Source organism: Lichenostomus cassidix, chromosome 1Aa (assembly GCF_008360975.1).
Source record: "Lichenostomus cassidix isolate B80296 chromosome 1Aa, HeHo_3.0, whole genome shotgun sequence".
Lineage (NCBI taxonomy): Eukaryota > Metazoa > Chordata > Aves > Passeriformes > Meliphagidae > Lichenostomus > Lichenostomus cassidix.
In genome coordinates, this window is record NC_139480.1 from 45,039,762 (window position 1) to 45,060,673 (window position 20,912).

Sequence of the window (20,912 nt, forward strand, 5' to 3'; positions counted from 1 at the left end):
TATTACTTCTGACAGGTCTTTTGTATGGACAAAGCTAACTCAGGTGTAACTATTGATTTTAAGATAGTTTATCTTCATATCTATAAAGCAAAACACAATTTTGAAGCAGTATTTTAAAGATGTGACAAAAATTCTTCAAGAAATTGCTAATAATTTAGTGCTGTTGTCTGTCTGTATTTTCAGTTCCAAGCATAAACAATTTTTTCTGGAGCACAGGAAGTTTATGTGTTAACAGTCATTGCAATGAGCAGGTAATCTGCTATAAAATGTCTGCATGCATAATATCATTCTGTAATTAGAGCTTCAAATCTGATATCTAAGGGCTAAATAACACATCTAGAGCTGAAGAAAAAGAATAAAATCCTTATAGAAAATTCAGATACTTCATTGTATGTTAGAAACTACAAGACAGACTCTATGAACAGTTCTAGAAAAAAGAAAGATTGAGAAACAAGAATCGAGTAAAGACAAACAAAATGTAAGATAAAAAGAGCTGACCAATATTATGCAAACACAGTATTTTAAAAAAACTTTAATATTCATAATTAATAATATTTTTACCTAGGAGTTACTCTTATGTTCCAATGGACCTCCTTCAAAAATAAGGAAAGAATTCTATGATTCAGCTTTTAACCTTTTTAAAATTTTCTTCATTATTTGTTACATGTGTCTTTTCATGGGCACAATCCTGACATTTTGTAGCCTTTCTCAGAATCTATTCCCTTCCACATCCAGACAGAATTCAGGCTTGGGTGGCTGCAAACTGAACTGTGCCTTCACAGCTCTGCATCTCATCAGTATTGCAGGCTGCGCTACATCATTTAGCTACTAAGGATGTGTGCCACTGCAAAATGTACAACAAATCTTGAGGTCTATTCATTAGAGAGCAGATTAGAAAATACATTATAGAGACAGTTATTGTAGCTTGGCAGTCTGATAGTGAAGAAGTACAGAAAGTATCAAGAGAATGAATGGCAATCATGAATATTATATAGGCCCTTGTGAAGCCACTATTAAACCGTGGGTAAATTTAGGACATTTATTGCATAGCTGTGTAGTCTTTTCTTTTTGCCAAGTAAGTTTTAAAGCTCCTAAAGTCCATGCAAGTACTGTAGAAGCAATAATGACTCAAACAATGATTTAACAGACCCTTCCAAGGAATGCTCAACTCCTTTTTTATAAAAGTGTTTTCATGCTGAACTTGAAAAAGGAGACTTCCTAAATCACTGAGCCATTTCTTTGTCACGTAACCCCAATGTAAAGTAAGTGAACAAGACATTTGTTATGAAAAGCTTTTTGCTATTTTCTCGGTTATGAAACAAAAATTTAAGATAAAATTAAAGAAGGAGGGAACAATGGGAGATTTTGGAACCATATATCTATATGGTAAATATACTCGAGTAGCCAACTAGAAGGGGGAAAAAAGCAAAAATAAGGCTTTAATGACTAAATAATTAAATAGAGAAAAAAGTAATGAAAAAAGACAGAGCAAGACAGAGAAAGGAATGACCTCAGCATTGTCTTACTTTATGTAGTAAATCAGGAAGACAGTTTCCTGAGAAGTTCCACCAATAAGTTAATAATTCTGAAAAAACAAAGGAAGTTTGCCTGCAAATTACTCACTGTGAATCAAAATCAAATCTACCAACTTCCCATTGAAATCCACCTTTACTTATGTAAATATTATTGAAAAGTAATGTAATTTGGTTGACTAGTTTGAAAAAAAATTTCAACCAATTTATTGCTGTAACTGGCTTAAATCAAAAAGATTGCTTCTGCACTTTTTTATTCCAAAGAAAGTATAGCAAGAGTTGCAAGGGAAACTCAGATTAATCCGTATAGTCTCAAATTCAAATGAGGGGTAAAATTAAATGCAGAATTTTAAAAATATTGTGTTTACAGGCTATTGTGGAACTGAATTGAACTTCTGGAAGTCCCTGAGGTGTCACTGAGAGAAGCATATAACTGTGTTTCATTTGGATGATTTGGGGAAGTCAGTAAATATGTTAAAATTAAGGTATTTACATCATATGAATGCATCCTGAAAACTTTTTCTTCATATTTGAGAAGAACTGTCAAATAGCATTAATGAAATGTGAGTGGGTTTTGTGGCAAGTACAATTTGATGCACAGGCAAATTCTACAGCACACTGAATCCTTAAATATTTCAGAAGTGTTCACATTTTTTCCTGTAAATTTTTCACTATTCAAATTCTGTGTATATATATATTGAATTGGTATAGATTTTATTTATATTTCATAATCATACTTGTATTTATTCCTGATGTTATTCACATTTTTCCTGCATAGAAAACAAACACTACCATTGACCTATATGTGGCTGTTGTTTATTAACCATTTTTTCATAAATTAGGATTTGATATTGATTATGCATTTTATTATTAAAGTTGCCACAATAAATGTTTTAGCTATCCAGATGTCCTTACAAAAATAAACATGTAAGTAGTTTGACTGTTAACAGCACACCTTTTGATTCTATTTGGTATTATCAATTCACAAATCTTGATCTCATACTACCTTAATTCAGTTTATAATTTACATACGTTAAAGTCTTCATTGATGAAGTTAAACACTTATATTTTTGCAATGTCACCATATTTTCTGATTTAAAACATACATCATACCTGTCAACTAAGACTCCTGTATTAAACAGTGATAGAATTCTTCTGACATAACTGTTATGCTGGAACCATTTTCTGTGTGTAGGGTTGCTTCTCTACATTCCACCACCCCCATAATATAATTATCATTCAACTGTTTGTCTCTTTATTGTTTTTTCCCATTTTATGTAATAGGAACAGCAGGGGGCATTCAGAGCTTTAGATGCTGGATGTGGTTGGATATGATGCTATGATGCTACTAAACTGCATTTTGAAAGTGTAGAATGCAGTTTGATCAATTCACAATATACCATATAAAATCCAATTATTTCATGTAATATACATTTATGCATCATGCACTTGCCATTTACTTCTTTGTTGTGTTGTTCAATGTTTTCATGTAGGTTTTTAGAAGCATTTCTTTTATATAGAATTTTAATAAGATAGATGAAAACAAAAATGTACTGCAAATTAGTTGCAACAATTTTTAAATTGTAAACAAAATTATGTTCTTAAAATGAAAACAATTACATCTTAATGTGATCCTTTAGAAAAAAACACAACAAAAACAGGGGGGAAATGTCTGAATTGAGTACACTTTTTGCTGCAGTGAAAAAGTGTCATGAAAAATGGCTGTCCTCCTCTCCTTTTCTCAGAAGAAAAAGGAAGAAAAATAGTCCAGGATTTCTTAAAATCGGTAGCGTCAGCTCCACAGATCTGAGAGAAGTTATAAAGCCTTTGAGGAGTCATCTGCCTTAGAGAGCCTATTTGCAAATAAGCAAAAGCCTCAGCATCCTACAGGCTCATAAGAATGTGCAACAGGTGTTAGGGTGAGGAAGCCATTAGGGTGTTATTTGAGGATATGTGGGTGGAGGTAGCTCTGGCGCAACATGACATTTCCCTCTTTCTGTGATACAGAAAATATTCTCCTGCATAGAGCGCTAATTAGCAGGGGAAAGTAGATGCCAGCAAAGTAGTCCACATACTAAACCTGGTCATTGTCTAGAGTGGAACACCAAGGAATTTACAAGGTCAGAAAAACTCTGCATGCTCGAGTTTAACTTCAAAGTTTAATATGATCAAGACTCCCTTAGAAGACTTAAGGTGCAACATTTCTTGTGAGGGCTGCTCACAGGTTTTCTATGATGAGGTTTTTGGGTTAAATGCATAAACAGGAGGACACCTGATGACCTTTTTCGAGTCAGGGGGGTATAGAAGTATCAGATGTATCCCTGCTTCTTTGATCCAGTGACCAAACCAGATACAGCACACCTAATCCAGTTTGAGAATATTCTAGAAGTCTGGAGGTATAGGTGGGATTGAGGAGAAGTAGGTTTGAATTTACATTTCTCTTTCTGATCTTACTGAAATATCTTTTTCACTCTCACCCTCTCTGAAGTTCCTACACAGCTTCCAGTATTCTGTCAGCAGAATATAAGTAATGTCTTCAAGCAAAGGGATGACACACAACCAGATAGCTTCTTTTTGTTTTGTTGCATAAACAAAACTCAAAAAACCCTCACCTTGACAATAGGTAGTCCTATAATTCAACTGGTTTCATCCTACATAAAACAGCTAGTGAGAATGAGAAAATTGGAGAATTATCTTAATTTGTAACTCAAATCACGGAATGACAAATTTTGAGAGTATTGGCTTTTTTCTTGGATGTGTCAGAGTATTATAGGATTTCCCAGAAGATTGTCACATGGGCATAGTTTATTACTTTATTTTCCTAATAAAAACAGAAGGTGTACCATATGTTTGACAACAGAATGCAACATGCTTATACTGTCCTTCTCATACTGCCCTTACCCACTGTAATACTCTCATAATTTTTTCTTATTTTTTTATTTTTTACGTATCCTTTCTGCTGTGCGTGCATACATGCAGCCTATCTGGTTTGTCATTTCCTCTGTGTATCTGATAATTTACAGTACTCTTAAGATATACCAAGGATATTAATTTTATCTCAAATATTTTCAGGAACTTAGTATCTAATATAGTAAAAAGTACACAAAGTTTAAGCAAATTTACAACCATACCATACATAAAAGATGCATAGTTAGAGTATGTTTTCTTGTGATTTTTCAAAAACAAACAGAAGGTTTTCCCATACTTTTTAAATCTAATATTTTTCAGGTCAGTGCCCATCCAGAATAAAGATATCTGGTATGCTCATAACAGAAGATTTTATCAGTCTTGGAGAAGAAATTAATTAAACTATGGAAAATAGACTTTTTTGTTTTTTTAACTTGTCTATGAATTAGTCAGACCTAAAGAACATGTGCTGCTCTTTTCTGATGATGTACACAAATATTTTTTATCACTTCACCTGTTCATTCACTCTGGAGTGTGATGGTCCATGATGGATGAGAATCTTCACAATATCTACATCTCCTCTCCATGCAGCCAAGTGAATAGGAAAGTAACCTTTATTATCTGCTACATTAGTTGATGCTTCATACTGAAGTAATTTGAGAACTATATCCCTGGAAAACAGGAGGTAAATCTAAAAATCAACAGGAAGGTAATTATATTAAGTATTTACATGAACATATACATTACCAATATTTTTATCCTGGAAAGCAGAAAAAAACCCAAACTTGTATTTCAAATGAAACAGCTACCAAAAGTGAAGACCAATAATTTCTAAAGATTAAACAGATAGTAAAACATAGTCAAAATGCTATTAATTGTAATGATTCTTACTTCTTATGGATACCATTAACAACATTATTATCAGCTCTCTGAGTCTGCTTCTTTCAATAAGATCACCTGGCCACAGAATCATGTTTAGAATTTGCCCATCCTATTTGCTCATTTGGCCATAAGCATGTCCCTCAAGGCACTAAAGGCAGAGAAGTACTCTTGTTCCCATCACTGCTGAATTCTGGAGACAGGATGACAAGAGCATAGTTTTATTTCTTGCAGTAAGGTTTAAGTAACATTTTTCCCTCTTCTCTAAGGCATTATCTTGAAGATAGTTGGGAAACAATTTAATGATGATCTAGCTAGATACATACTTCTTCTATGAAATAACTGCTTCTAGTTTCATTCCCCATATTCAGCTGCCTTGTAGCAGTGAGGGGAAAAGTGACTTATTACCATTTTAATTCTCTATATTCCTTTCAGTATTTTTGGTGTGGCTTATCATACATGAAGCAAAAGATTGGTGTAAGTTGGTATATTGCGTCCCTGATTTTTAGGTAGTCTCCTGTACTTAACTTCAAATGCTAAACATAAAAATCAGCTGTGTGGTATGATAATGTTACCAAGTATGTCAGACAGTAAATAAATTCTGTCTTATTGCTGCATTCGTCGTCTCATAGTTTGAGACAGTCAGGCCTCATTAGTTATCAAGCTAAATGAATCTATGATGCAGTGTGGGCAGTTCTATGCACACATTCTACAAATATGGAAACACTGACTTACTGATTTGGCTCAAAAAATCAGTGAGGGGAGGGAGCTCAGTGTAGCCTATGTTATGACTAAAAATGAAACCCTTGACTATAAATTAAGACTGAAGATAAATCTAAGGCAATTATTCTTCCAACCTTGATGGAACCGTATTAAATTGCCTATTGAAAGAAAAATGTGGCGAGTTTTGAGGGAATTTATCCAGGTCAAAGGAATCTCCCAGTTGACTTCAAAAGATACTGCAGTCATCACATCTCAGCTCTGAGGAGAATTTAAGATGGATTTTGGTTACTCCTGACAAGGTCAAATAACATGGGAACAACCAAGAAAGAGCAACTCCACTGCAGAAAGACTTTTGCTACAAAAAAAGTTCCATAAAAGTGACTCCTGAGGGAAACTTTTTAGTACATGTAAGGCTTGAGAAACTTCTCATAAAATAATAGCTGGTGTTCAGTGGATGATCCAATGAGAGCTAGAGATACACAGCAGTTCCTTTGAAAGGAGCACAAAACAAAGGAAGCATCAATTGAACCAAGTGGAAGAAAATCACTAAAAAGCCCTCCACGGATGAAATCTATAGATAACAACATACAGGAATTGTTGGGAAGAGTCCATTGCAAGATTCAAGCTACAAAATAGAACATGCATCTCCTTCATCCTTCAAGAATGTCCTGACCCATCATACTTATCTAGGGTGAGTCTTTTTTAGTGCTTTGTCAAAACTTTTTCATTTTGTAGAAATACATTTCAGAGAGACGACTGAAAGTCCTTAGCCCAATAACGTTACTGGGCTAAGTAAAATTACTTAGGGAGACTGAGATTCCAGTGCCTGCCCCAGATATAATTTAATTACTTATATAAAGCAGAATAGTTTCTCAAGGAAAGAAATCTATCCCAGAATAACCAAGGAGGGGGGAATTCATCACATACAGTGACCAAGCAAGGATTTAAACAATGGTGTCCAAGAAGTATCCCAGCCACGTAATCCTGGTTGGGTCATTAAGTCTTATATTCTTACTTTTCCTGAAAAACTTTGAAATCTCTCAGGTCCCACCTAGTGTAAAGTGCAAAAAATTTAAATCCTAACAGTTTTTAAAGGACAGGAACTTCTCCTAAGTGGGAAGATCCTTGTGCGAAAAGATTATATGCAGTTTTGATTTTTAATATCAAGTTTGAAAACTCAAATAGAGTGTAAAGTAATTTATTTGTTATTTGTGGTGACTAACAAAATTAGAACCACCAAGTGTCTGTCCAATTCTCTTGCTGGCAGTGCTACCATTGCAGCAGGATCAGTATAATGGCTTGGGTAACAGTTTGTGATCCTTGTGATTTATCACAAAATACCTCATAAAGTATTCCAGTTCACTTTAATATAACAAGGTAAAATTGTGAAGTCTGTTACTGCTACTTGTCCTGCTGTGATTGCAAGGGGCACAGCAGCCAACACTGGACTTTTCAAAGGCTGCAGTTATATCTGCTGCTATACATAAGTTCACATTTTTAAGTCCTCCCTGACCTCGGCAAAAGTTTGGTCAATGCTGTGTCTGAAAACACCTTTTGGCTTTCGCATGTTTTGGGATTTTATATTTTATGTTGCTGGGATTCACTTGAAATCTCTGATAGTTTCCGTGTTTAAACAGCAATATTTTTAGCTTTCTGGGTAACTATTGGTTTATTGCCAGTATTAAATACACTAAACTCAGTTTTCATCTATTTAAAACCAGTAATCTTTGCGAGCCAATGCTTGGGGTTTTGTCAGTCAAAAATTAGCACTAGCACAGTACACAATCCATAAATCATGAAGAAAAAGGCTGTGTTTAACAGACCATATTAAGAACTTAGACCTAATTCCATGGAGGTAAAAATACATTAATGGATGATTCTGAATCTTCCTACAAAACTGAAACTTTGGAAAATGCACAATAGCTAGTTCATGAGTGTTTTAACATCATATATTAATTTAGAAACACAACATACTATATTCATCAAAAGATTAATCTGTCCCAAAGAAAATAGGCACCTTTCTAGAATACAATTAAATTCACATCCTAAAGTTTTAATTTTTCCACAGAAGGATACAAAAATTGTGCAATGATTAAACACATAATAATTATGTATTCATGTGTTATTTTATGGACAGTCCGAAATCAATTTAAAGTTCATTCAAATCACTCTTAATTTCAATGTGGTTATCTACCACAGAGGAATTAACAAAAGCTTATGTCAAAATTTTCTTTAGTGAAAATACTCTTTTTTTCTCTGCTTTCAATGGTATAATTACTAAATATTATTTTCATGTTACTTTTGCTTTGACAAAGATTGATCTATACTGTTCTTTGCTTCACAAAATTGCTTCCTGAAATGTTCACACATCATACATGTGTATGTTCACATAAAAGTATACTACAATATTTTCTGCTGCAATTTCCCAGCAACAAAAAAGCACTAGAGCCAAGACTAGCAGTAACAATACTAAATTTCCTCAAAACCAAGGAAGAAACTGGAAAAAGCAGTATAGAATCAATAGCTTTTAAACTACATTTCCCATTTGTCATTACTACTAATTGCTATTGATAACAGTGTGAAAATATCCTATATTAATATATCCCATTGGTAACGAGGCTCTTTAATAAGTCAAGGTTTGCCAATTTTCAGTATAAATCTCAAAACTATGCTATATTTTCTTACATTACACAGTTAAACACCATTCTACATAAAACCAAATGTGAGGCACTTACTTGTGGCCATTTAAAGCTGCGTGATGTAAAGCAGTATAACCTGAACTGTCAGTGCAGTTAATGTTTGGTCCTCGCCAGATGCTGCAAATAAAGCAAAATTGTGAAGTTAATTTTTTGGCTTGGCAAGTACAGAAGTGTCAGAAATGTGATCAAAAAATAATCTAAAGATCTCTGCAACAAGTGTGATTAAACTTTAAGAGATGAATTACCTTGAAGTGAACTTAAAATAGCAAATGTCAAATTGATGTCAATATAATTTATTTATAAAAATAATTTTGCACATCCATCTTTATAAGAGTCATGAACTTTATGTAGGGCAGTCTCAAAGACTAATGACAGAATAGTCATTTCAATTAGATCTGTTCTCCCTCTAATACTCTGGTAATTACACTGAGGTTATCATCAGATTTTGCACTACTTTTCCACAAGTATGTATTCATTGTCTTTAGGTCAGTTAGTCTAGAATCAAACAACATAAGATTACTGAGAACCAATCATATTGTTTAAAGGGGCAGTAAATTTATTCTGCTTACTTAATATTTTAGCTCCCACATGAACTGATTATATTTTTAAAATAAATCAGATGCACTTTAAAAATAAGTTAATTAAATTATGTTTTGTTATCTTTCTGTATTTTACAGTCAGCTTCATTAAATGTCCTGTTTAACCAGTTTCATGATCTATTATGGACTCCTGTTTCAAAGTGCAAAACCTAGCTGCTAATCTACCAAAACCAACAACAAAACCAAACCCTGGAAATTGGATAACAGAGGTGTACTGAGAACTAGCAGGCTTTTTATCTAACCACCACATTTGAAACTGATTGTATCCTTTACAGAAGCAATTTACTCTTCTGTACCAGTTTTCAATCATTAGTATTACCACTTGCAGAACACGAAATTATGAGTCCTGAATTACTGTCTGTTTTCCTCACTTTCTAATATAGTGCTAAACAGTCATTGGCAAGCCATATTTCCCTCCACTTCATACTTTAGAATCAAGTGCTGTAGTTTAAAGAAAATAATTTGAAGCTAGTAAGTAAAAAGAATTTTTCATACTGATGTTTTTCATTATCTATATCAATAAAATGGCATGCAATGCTTAAAATATGCTTTTTAAGAATAATTTACTATTGAATCTGTACTTTATTACCTATTAAATTGTATATATATATGTACATACATACATACACATATATATACACATACATACATACATATATATATATACATACACACTATGGAATACTGATGTAGACTTGTCTCTTTTTCATTGTGTGTATTTGAATGATTCATTAGCTCATAAACTTAGCAGTTATTTTCCCACAAGTAATTCTGTGTGCATACAGAATTATTTGTGTGAAACATTGTGTTCTGCAGTGAGCATAATTCTACACAATGCTGGGTACCTTACCTCTCCCTGCAATTTAATTTCTTGGAAGCAGGATTGAATTATTTTCTTTGGTGCAAAGAAGGAAAAACATAAGTAACTTTTTAAAAAATCTGCTAAGACATCTACAGATGTTCTTTTCTACATAAGGCAACTTTCAGATAACAGAAGTCACTCTAATCTTTTTAATTAAAGAAAATTATTTTAACTTCATGGAATAGTAAAAATTGAGTTCATGAACTGATAGCTCCTCCATAATAGATGTTATTTATATGGCACACACAAGCTGTCTTTATCAATTGGAAAGAAAAAAGTCCTTATCTATTGATTAGGTGCAACCTCTCTTATACTCTTCCATACTGTTTATTGTTTTCTTATTTATTGAATTATATTTTCATCCTTCGATTTATAGCAGCTTATAGGAGAATGAAAAAAACAAGAACTGGTATAGAAAGTAAGATTTTAAACATTAAAAAAAAAAAATACACAACCAACCAAAACATAATTTACTTGGTTTTGACAGCTTGCTTGCTTTGACTTACAGTTGCCGGGATTTGTCTGTTGGTTGCTTTTTCAAAATGCAAGGATTCATGAGTTCATATACCACTCATGATGCACTAGGCATCATAAATAGAAAAAACAAACAAAAGACCCACCCCCCGAAAAAAACCCTAAAAACAAACAAACAAAAACAAAAACCCCAAAACCAAAAACAATAAAAAACCCCAAAACCAAGCAAAAAATAAAACCCCCTACCAAAACCCCCAAATAAATCCTCATTCTTTCTCCCCTAATTTTCTCCTTTAATGCATGCACTAATTAAAAAATTGTTGTACTTCCTGACTCTGGTCTTAGGAAATACTTTTCAACTGAAGCTATATTGATTAAGGAAAAAATACTCTGAAACTTTAATGAAGAGTATTTAAATCCACCTATGTGAAACTCCTCAGTACATGCAGGTTGGGAAGTTGAGAGACAAAGGACAAAAGACAATGAGTAAATCCTGATGACTCAGAGACACAAGACAGGATGGACAGACTAATCCCTGTCAGCTCCCAAAGGGTACACAAAGACAAGCTCAAAATCACAGCTTGGTTATCAAACTACAGAACACAGCAAACACGAGCAGGACTCAGCTGCAGGCAGCTCTTTTCCCTTGGGCCAGTGACTTCAAGTAAAAGTGGAGAAGAGATTGAAGAAAAGCCTAAAGACTCCTTCTTTAGTATCACAAACACATATTATATGGGAAGAATCATTAAACATATTGATCTATCTGTGTATTAAAACACCTATGAGAGCAACACTAAGGAGAATGTGGCACAAAGCAAATACTATTCAATCTCCAGAAAAGAATATTTGTTGGCAGAAGATTAGTGGCACTTCAGAGTACTGTTAATATTGAATTTTCTCAAAAACATATTTCTTACAGTATTTTGATGCAGTCAATAATCAAATTTCTTAATGTGGCATGCATTTGTAAGTTAGAAATCTGTTTTCCTATGAACATCAGTAAATTAAAATCTTCCTATCACAATTTTAAGAAAGTAATTGAACCTACTTTGTGTGCAAAAAATTAGTTAAGGGAAGGAACCAAAGGCAGGGAAAGGGATGGATTTAGGTGATTTGGGGAGGAACAAGTTTGAGAAGATAGAGGGATAAGGGGACAAAAAGGGTTGATCACATGTGTATAGTTGGCTCCATAGTACAATAGGCTGGTCATGTCCTACACTCAATCTTCTTAAATTCTGATTTTATTTTCCTGGGCAAGGGCCTCTATCCTGTGTGCATGTATGAGGGTCAAACTGCCTGTAGCTAATTCAGATTATAGGTTAGTGAGAATATATGTTAGTCTTGCCAGCAACTGGAGCAAATGAGGGTCTGCCAACCAGAAACTAGAGGGAGACCATGGATCAGAGGATCTGTGTCCATGGAGGCTGCAGCTGTAGTGTGTGTGTGTGACACAGTGTGTGATTGCTAATGAAAACCAAGCTGGATCAGCCAGCAAAATAGGTGAAGTATCCTGGGAGACAGTGGTGTGGCTGTATGTCTCTGAGGTTAAGACTGTGCAAGGAAGTGATGTCATTTCAGACCAGGGAGGTTAAATTTTGCAGAACAAAAGATGACCAGGAGGCTTCTGCAGAAGTCTTAATAAGTATTTTGAGGGTTAGCCAACTTTGAACACCTATATTAAAAATACTAGAGAAACCAGTGGTCTTGTATGGCTGACATGGAGCACTGGGAGGTATTTCCTACAACTCTGCAGATTGGACATTCTGTGCATGTGTAACTGCATGCAAGTTTAGGTATGCTCAGTTTGGGAAAGAGTCTACCAAGAAAAACATGTTGATGTCCCAGTCTCTCCAATTAAGTACTCTATACAGTAAAAACTAAATCAACTAAACCTGAGCAGAAGTCGCATGAAATATTTTAGCTGAGGTACTCTGCTTACTTGAAGCTGAAATCAATTTCCTTTGAGGGTGTATAGTTTTATCCTGATAGTCTTAATAGTTACATCACTTTAAATGCTGTAAAAAATCAGTTAATATGCAAAAACCAAAAGGAGAAACACGTTGACTTCAGGATGATGTCACACAAAGGAAGAGGAAATCAATTAGTAATGCTTTATTTAAAAAATCTGTCATATATAAGGTAGCTTTGCATTTGACCTTTATCTAAGCAGTTTGGCTTCATCATTTTTTATGGACTACTCCTCTGGAAGTACACTGGCGGAGTATACTGCATAATACTGTGGTTATATTCAGAAAGAAAAATGTTCCTGACTAGTACTGGTTAGCTTTCACCAGTTAGTGAGAGCTTAGTCAAGACCAATTTGCCTGGAGTGGTTAAAGGAGAGAAAGCCTTCATCAGTTATGACAGAAGGGTTCCTCTGTATTCCACATGTCTATAGGGACAAGCTGGGGTTTTGCTTAGTTCACAGAGAACCACAGTAACTCCAGCTTGTCAATGATGAGTCAGACAGATCTTTGGATTCAATCCAGAGTTGTGTCCTTGAAAATCCCATCATTCTGACAGGAAAAAATGTTAACTCTCATTTGGCATCATTCTGCAGAAGAATGCTGTAAGAACAGCTACTAAATTACGAAAATACTCAGTTCAAAACCAGATCAGCAGGCAGTACTTTAGTACTTTTAAAAGTAAAATCATTCATGTTTAAGCAACATGAATCATGTTCTAAAACCATTGCCGATGATATCTTCATATCCGATCTTAGGTAATCTGAGCAGTCTGCAGAAATACCACATAGCTAATGCTGAGGATCAGTGCATCAGATTAACTGTTCCTATGAAGAGCAACTCCACACCCATTGTATCATGAGTTTGGGCTCCCTAACATATATGATGTTCTTTGTATTTGTTATGAATCAGATCTTTGCACTTTGTATACGATCCATAGATTGATCAAGATTAAGCAGGAACACAGCTCACTGTGTTAGCTTATATGAGGCCACATATTAGGGAAAAGCAATCATTGTTCAGTGTGTATACAATACTTATGGGTACATACATGTATTGAACTCCCTTTATAAATAAATACTGGGCTCTTTCACCTCTTCCCAGACAACTAATATTTAGTGAGATTACACAAACAATCATTATTTTTTTATAAGCAAAACAGAAATCAGTCTTCAGAGGGGTTGTGAAAGCCCTGGAATTTTATGGTTCTAAGTGCATCAAACACTCCCTCACCTGTTGAATGAGGAAGAGGATTGTCCCATCCTGCTCTGAATTATTGTGGCCTCACCTCGAGTGCTGTATGCAGGTTTGGGTGCCACAATATAAGAATGATATAAAGCTATTAGAGGGCAACCAGAGAGCTACAGCAATGGTAAACGGCCTTGAGGAGAAGCTGTATGACGAGCAGCTGAGGACACTTGATCTGTTCAGCCTTAAGAAAAGAAGATTGAAGGGAGACTTCGTTGCAGTCTTCAGCTTCCTTGTGAAGGAGAGTGACAGGTATTGATTGCTCTTCTGTGGTGCCCAGTGACAGAACCCAAGGGGATGACCTGAACTTGTGTCAGGGGGATTTAGGTTGAATGTTAGAAAAAGGTTTTTCACCCAGAGGGTGCTGGGCACTGGAACAGCTCCCCAGGGAAGTGGTCACAGCACCAACCTGACAGACCTCAAGAAGTGTTTGGACAAGACTCTCAGGTACATGGTGTGATTCTTAAGGATGGATCTGTGCAGGACCAGGAGCTGGACTTGATGATCCTTGTGGATCCCTTCCAACTCAGTATATTCTGTGATTTTGAGATTCTATACACTTACATGAATACATTCATGAATGCTGAGGTATAGTATATACATCAGTATTTTCTTTTGAAGAACAGAGCACATTCTCAGAAACACCACTCTGACTTCTTTTGTAAAAATTAGCTGATATTAAAATAAAATTGTAAAAAAGACACTCTAATATTACTTTTATCAGAAATAAACAAGTCCTATTCCTCTTTCTCTCGAGAATACAGATATGATGACATATTTTGTGAGGATATTCCCTTAGCCATTCTTCTTCCTAATTCAACTGACCTTGAATCTTTAGTGAGAAAATAGAGTTTTTTCCACAGTACATTTTTGGAGATCCAACACAGTATTCCCATCCATCATAAATCCATGGTGTTTGCAATTTTAAACACATTCTTATCACAGACAGGCAAAGTCAATATTTACTAGAAAAGGAGATTTTAAAACCTCTAAATGATTAATTATGCATCCTGGAACACTTCCTGACATTTGTTTAAGTGGAATAAAAATTCCTGAAGCTCTGGCACTGGAAGCAGCACTGGGAAGAGTAACAATTTGCATCAAATATTTTTGAATATGGATGCTGTTAGATCTGTGACCTTATTCCAGTATTAAAGATTGTTCATCTTAGAAACCAACCTGAGATGAGATTCTTTGTTATAGCTCTAGGACACACAGAACAGAGTTTGCTATATATAGAGTCTGCAATTCAGCTGCCTTTAATACCTTGTCCTTACTCATCTGGGTTTCCTCAAAAGTAGAATAATTCTATCAGACACTAGCAAAATACACAGCAGAAAAATACATTATTCCATTTCCTCTTGATTCTTGAAGGCCATCTCACACCTCATTCTCAATTTATGCTGAGATTTGAAAATGCAGTTCAGAAATCAACTATAGTAGCATTAATCCCTGCATCAATGTAACCAATCCCTCACTATCTTGACATATGAGAATTTAACAGATGTGAGAGTCTCAGCTGTGTTTGCATCCACATGGTATTAAAACAGTTATGCTCATTATTTCCCATATTTTCCTTTCAAGGTTCCCATATCTTCATCTCACAACAGCAGCAATAATGTGCAGCCCTTTTGGACAACCTGCCATAACCTCAGCCTAAACTCAGAAGAGTGAAAGTGTGCAGCTCCAGGAACTGACTTCCAAAATATGAATCCTGAAATATTAAGGCTCTTCAAGTCTATCAACAACCTATAACATATGCTGAATATATACATAACATTTGTGCTTTCCAGTAGAGTACTTCCTCAGTTATTCAGACTCCATGGCCCTAAGCAGACAACAAGCAAGGCAGAGAACATCAGAAGTCTGCAATAGTCCATTTTTGCAAGATATAAGGTAATTTAAATTAACCTTAATCAAAATGAATTCAAAAGAGCAGTAAAACACTTTCCTATCCCTAACAGAAATATTAACCTATTTGAGTCTGTTCTTTGGAGAAACATAGCTCCAAATCACAGGTGCACTTACTGCATTTGCTGGAATGCTGCCATGGAGTATCTGCATGTTGTCTGCCTCCATCCAAGTGCTGACACTTCTCTTTTCCATCAGCTTTGTATTAATTTTGTTAACAAGAACACAACTTGGGAAAGACATATGAAATATAGATACGGCAAATATATGATAGGAAATTACAGTTACTGCATAGAAAAAGAATTAGCACCTGTTCTGATTACATCAACATTTCTTTCTTCTCTTAAATTGATTATCAAGTTAAATAAGAAAGTCAATCAGTGTGAAATTAGTTATTGCAGAAAGTACAACTGGGCAGAACCAATACACAGATCAGGTTTTTTTAGAGTCTTAAAGATTGGTCTTTATCAGAACTACTGCAAACCTCAAATGGAATCTGCAACATCTAATCTTTAACATGTAAAGCTATCATAATGTGACATGTTCAAATGTTTTTGGCATAGCATAGAAAATCTGAATAAGAACAATACTGGATGAAACTATTGTGTGGTACAAAAATTACTAAATCAGATAATGTTATTAACCAAGGACAGTTTGAGCATAAATCCTCTATCCTATGCTCTAGCTAATTGGAACAGTGGGACAAAAAAAAAGCTTTCCAACAATAAAACATAGAATTAATGCCTTAATTTCTTCCCTCAGGAATGTGTCATATTTGAAATAAATAATATCAAAATAGAAATGTGCTACTGAGCACACATTTCATTTGCTGTGCTTTGCCAACAGAGGTCAGAATTACCTCAGCAGCATCCAAAGCATTACTATGAGCATGACTATAAATACTTTTATCACCACAAAATTAGTTTCACAAAGTAAAATAACATACTTTAACTAGAGGCTGAAGTTTCACAGCGACATACAGCAAAGGTCTTCCAAAGCTTTTCAGTACGTAACAACAATATCACCACTTAAAATTTCCTTTTTAAGGAAATAAAAAGGAATACTGTTACTGGAAAAACTATAAAGGTCATATCCATCACATGACTGACAAAGTATTTAGTAAGACATAACTAGTCTTACTTAGTAAGACTAACCTTACTATTAAGATTAACTAGCAATCACTAGGATCAGCCAGAAAAAAACGTATCAACCAACATGATGCTTTTGATTGAACAAAATCATTTATGACATATAGCTTAGAAGGCAAAATGCAATTACAGTAAAAATATTCAGTAAATTTGCAGTCTATTTATGTTAGAATTCCTTATTTAAATCCATTAGGAGTTATTGTTTCTACTCTATTTAAAAGCCTTATCAAATGTAGAAATGAAACCCAAGACTAAGAGGTTTAAATGACACAGAAGCTTCTACTATAAAAGAAGATTTGGCCGATGCAGAGCTTCAAGCAGCTTAAAAAGAACAACAACCCATAACTTATTTCCAGATGTATCTAAAGTGAACACTGCGTTTTATAATTTTCCGAAAACCAATTAAACACTAACAAAGAAAGATTCTTTGTACCTCAAAGAGTTTTACTGTGGAATGTTTTCTAGAAAATGAACCTGAGACCTACTCCATAAGTATTGCAAGTGCTCTGTAGAACTGCAGCTCTGTGGATGATGAACTTTTCAGACATAGTAAAATAAAAATGCTAAATTTGGGGGTATATATTTCAAGAATTATCTTTCAGCACCTTTCGGCATCTTTCTGCTCCTTTAGACTGAACTGATATGATACTCCACAAAATCTGTTTTGGCAAATACCTTTATGTAAAATATATTACAAGACTCAGCCGTAACAGGAATAATTTGGCAGTTCTTTCTGAACTGCCTGTTTGGTAAGAGATATCTAGAGAATCCAAATTTGTGTGCAAATATTCCTCCTAATACCATAGATTTTTAAAAAACATTGAAGAAGAGATCCCAGTTCCACAATAAGACACTATGCAAAATGATTCATCACAACTCTCTCTAATCTACTGTCAGCACTATGGTACCTGCAGGACTCATGGAACAATTTCTGTGATTCTTTCAGCTGTGTTTAATGCAAATAATGTTCCTAAATCTTTATATAATACAGCAGTAAAAGAATAATACCCAACTAAATACCTTAGGTACTTAACTAAATGTAACACGCAAGGCTATACTGGCCTACAACAAAAAAAAAGGGAAGTGATACACCAGAAAAAGTCTATGAAATGCACATGTGGATGGCAGTTGCCATCTTGCTTTCCTTTGTTATATGTATAATTTTTTGGGTGTTTTTTTACATTAAAGTTCATACATTTGCAGAGAGGAAGGAATCCTTGTTTGTGAAATCTCTAGAAAAATGTAGGTTTTTAGAAAATTATGGAGATGGAAGGCCTCTGATACACGCATGGGCTAGGTTCTCTAGAAGCTACTTAGAATTAACTCTTAAAATAATCCAGACTCAAAACCCCCTGAAAAACAGACCCCAGTTGAATTTACCTTATTCTGAATTCATTTTAAGTTTCAATTATCCTTAATCTTGGAAAGAAAGATCTTTTATTTCATTTCATTTCATTCTAAGGTCACTTTTATCAAGTAGATTCGATTGTTAGTTCCATCTTGGCAGTAAAATTATTCAGTTAAATGATGAAGCGATCATTTTACCAAAGGGTGCACAATCGGATTTCAAGTAGCAAGAAAAAGGATGTTTTCCCCCAAGTACTGAAGCCTGACCAAAACTACACTTGCCATGTTTGGAGTCATACTAGAAAATCCATATATATCCTTCTAGTGGAATTAAATTTAAAAGGTGGCCAAGGCACAACTAGTTGGCAGTTCATGGCTGGACTCCCACGGTCCCACTAGCCAGACAAAGAGGCTCATATAGATGGGTCTGACATACCTTAAGTCACTACAATTCAAGGAACATTTCTTTCCAAGGGTGAGGGGATTGTAGTATAAGGTAAATGTTTAAAAACCATCTAGTTACTAAAATATCCATCTCTTCTGGATTTTCAAGCCAACTGAAAAGAGGGCCAAGTGATCTGAAGGAACCTGGTGTCTTAAAAGGTATGGAGCTCACCCCAAATTTATATGAAAGATTTGCATTGATAGCACACAGTTGGAAAAAAATATTGTATCACAGCATTACTCCTGTAATACTGATAACTGAGACACTGAACTAATTAGGGGTACATTATTAGCAGAAATATTCCATACCACCATGATTCCATACAGAGTTTGATCATGCCAGCTCAGAGATGACCAAATGAACAAAGAATCTGTAAATATTTTCAATAAAAGTGTAATTAAACAAAGCTGGAAGGTTAATTTCTCCTTGGGTGCAGAAACAGAATACCAGGATGCCGTTTATGCTTGTAGAAATTCTAAACCTGTACCAAATCTACAGCAAATAAAACAAGAAACAAAACTCCTGACCTTTCTTTTGTAAAACAGAAAACTTTAACAGTTCAACCAATGAAATAATAGATTATCATTACAGTGAAATACAAATTTTTACATAGTTGATCATATGGTTCTACCACATAGAAGACAGAACTTTAGGAGCCGTCCAGGGTGTGAGGCTTTTTTAAATGGCATGATGGATTTTATTACAGCTTCACTTTTGCAGCCATCACAGTTACAAAAAAATCTTCACATAAAGGTAAATTGGTACAGGATTGTCTTTTTAAGTTTGCAAACAGAAACTGGTTTTTGGCTTTCCTATGTCACCTAGTCACTCTGAACAACTTAAATCCCTAACAGATTCTCCAGACAACCATGTTTAGCCAGTACAGTTTTATGTACTTGTCTTCCACGTAACAGAGGCACAATTGTTTCAGTCCTCATTTACAAAATGGCAGTGGACAGGCTGGGATCTAGAATGTACATATATTGTTGAGATCAAAGTACAATTGAGATCATTAAAACTATATGGCTCTGCTGAGCTCCCAGAAAATACATCATGGGTTGTATGCAGGGTAGGACTCTCCATTCTGCCAGACTCTGAATGCCATGTCAGTTCTCTTGTCATTTAAACTCTGAACCATCTAGAAATCCAGGCTAACCAGCAATAGTAAACAAAACATGCTTGGAACTATTTTCTGGCACAGAGGTCATGCTGGCATAGAATGCTCCACACCTAAACTACTCAAACCTTCTAAACAGCATAGCTGCATCCAGATTGTCTATCAGGCCCTAGGCACTTACTAACTCTTCAGTGTGCCTGGTAGCTCTTTCCTTGGGAGAATGCCACACTGGCACTTTCCAGTACCCAGAAATGTTCCCTGGCACAGTAAAGTTAGATGCAGCCTCACATTGCTGTCATAAATTTGGCAAAAGCCTGTCTCTCAACAGCAGCATTTATCAGCTTAGAGGATGCAAGAGCACCACTGTTTGAGTTTGGGTCCAGACAGATCATGATGAGCCTCTGTTCCACAGTTCATGTTTCTGCTTTATGCCTTTGATTCTCCCAGCAAAGGGAATAGAAGGGAGAAGTGGTGGTACACTGACCCCAATTCCTTTTTTAGTGCTTTGCTTGACTGCTTGACTCCAGGATACAGGGTAAGGGGAAGAAAGTTGTAGATATGAATATGCCAAACAATACACCACTTTTGTTAACTTCTTTTCTTCTTTTCTCCTTCACGTGCATACTCATATTGATGGAAATTCCTAGCAGAGTATCCAGAATTGCACAGTACACCTGCAAGGCAGTCTAGGAGTCTCATTCTGGTAAAAAACTTAAGAAAGGAATCCACAATGGACTCAGAATGACCTTATTCCAGGAAAATATTGCTAATGGCTACAGCAGCATGAATCTCCTCAACTTCTTAGCAGAAAGAACACTTACCAAAAAAAGCAGGCTTTTTTGGTTCAAAAAAGTGAAGGTAGGCAGAGATCTGAAAAATTTTCACATCAAAAATACCTACATTTAAGTTCTATAAACCGGGACTCTTGTTAAAAAATTCCAAATTGTATAAAAGGAAGCCAGAAGTGACTGGGTGGGAAAAAAGAATTAATCCCACCAATACAAAATGAGCTGAAATTAAAGACAGCCAAAGCCTTACTAAACTGACAGATCTCTCA

General features: G+C 35.1%; 1 protein-coding gene across 9 annotated transcripts in view; it reads right to left on the reverse strand.

Moving 5' to 3' along the window:
• Nucleotides 1–20,912, reverse strand: part of ANKS1B (ankyrin repeat and sterile alpha motif domain containing 1B) — a 397,467-nt gene that overhangs the window by 348,392 nt on the left and 28,163 nt on the right. For all 9 annotated transcript variants that reach the window (XM_085047083.1, XM_085047078.1, XM_085047079.1 and 6 more), the window contains exons 2-3: nt 8,777–8,857; nt 4,954–5,110 (exon numbers count right to left, since the gene is read on the reverse strand). In XM_085047083.1, coding sequence (XP_084903209.1) covers nt 4,954–5,110; nt 8,777–8,857 — 238 coding nt within the window. The remainder of the gene's footprint in view (nt 1–4,953; nt 5,111–8,776; nt 8,858–20,912) is intronic.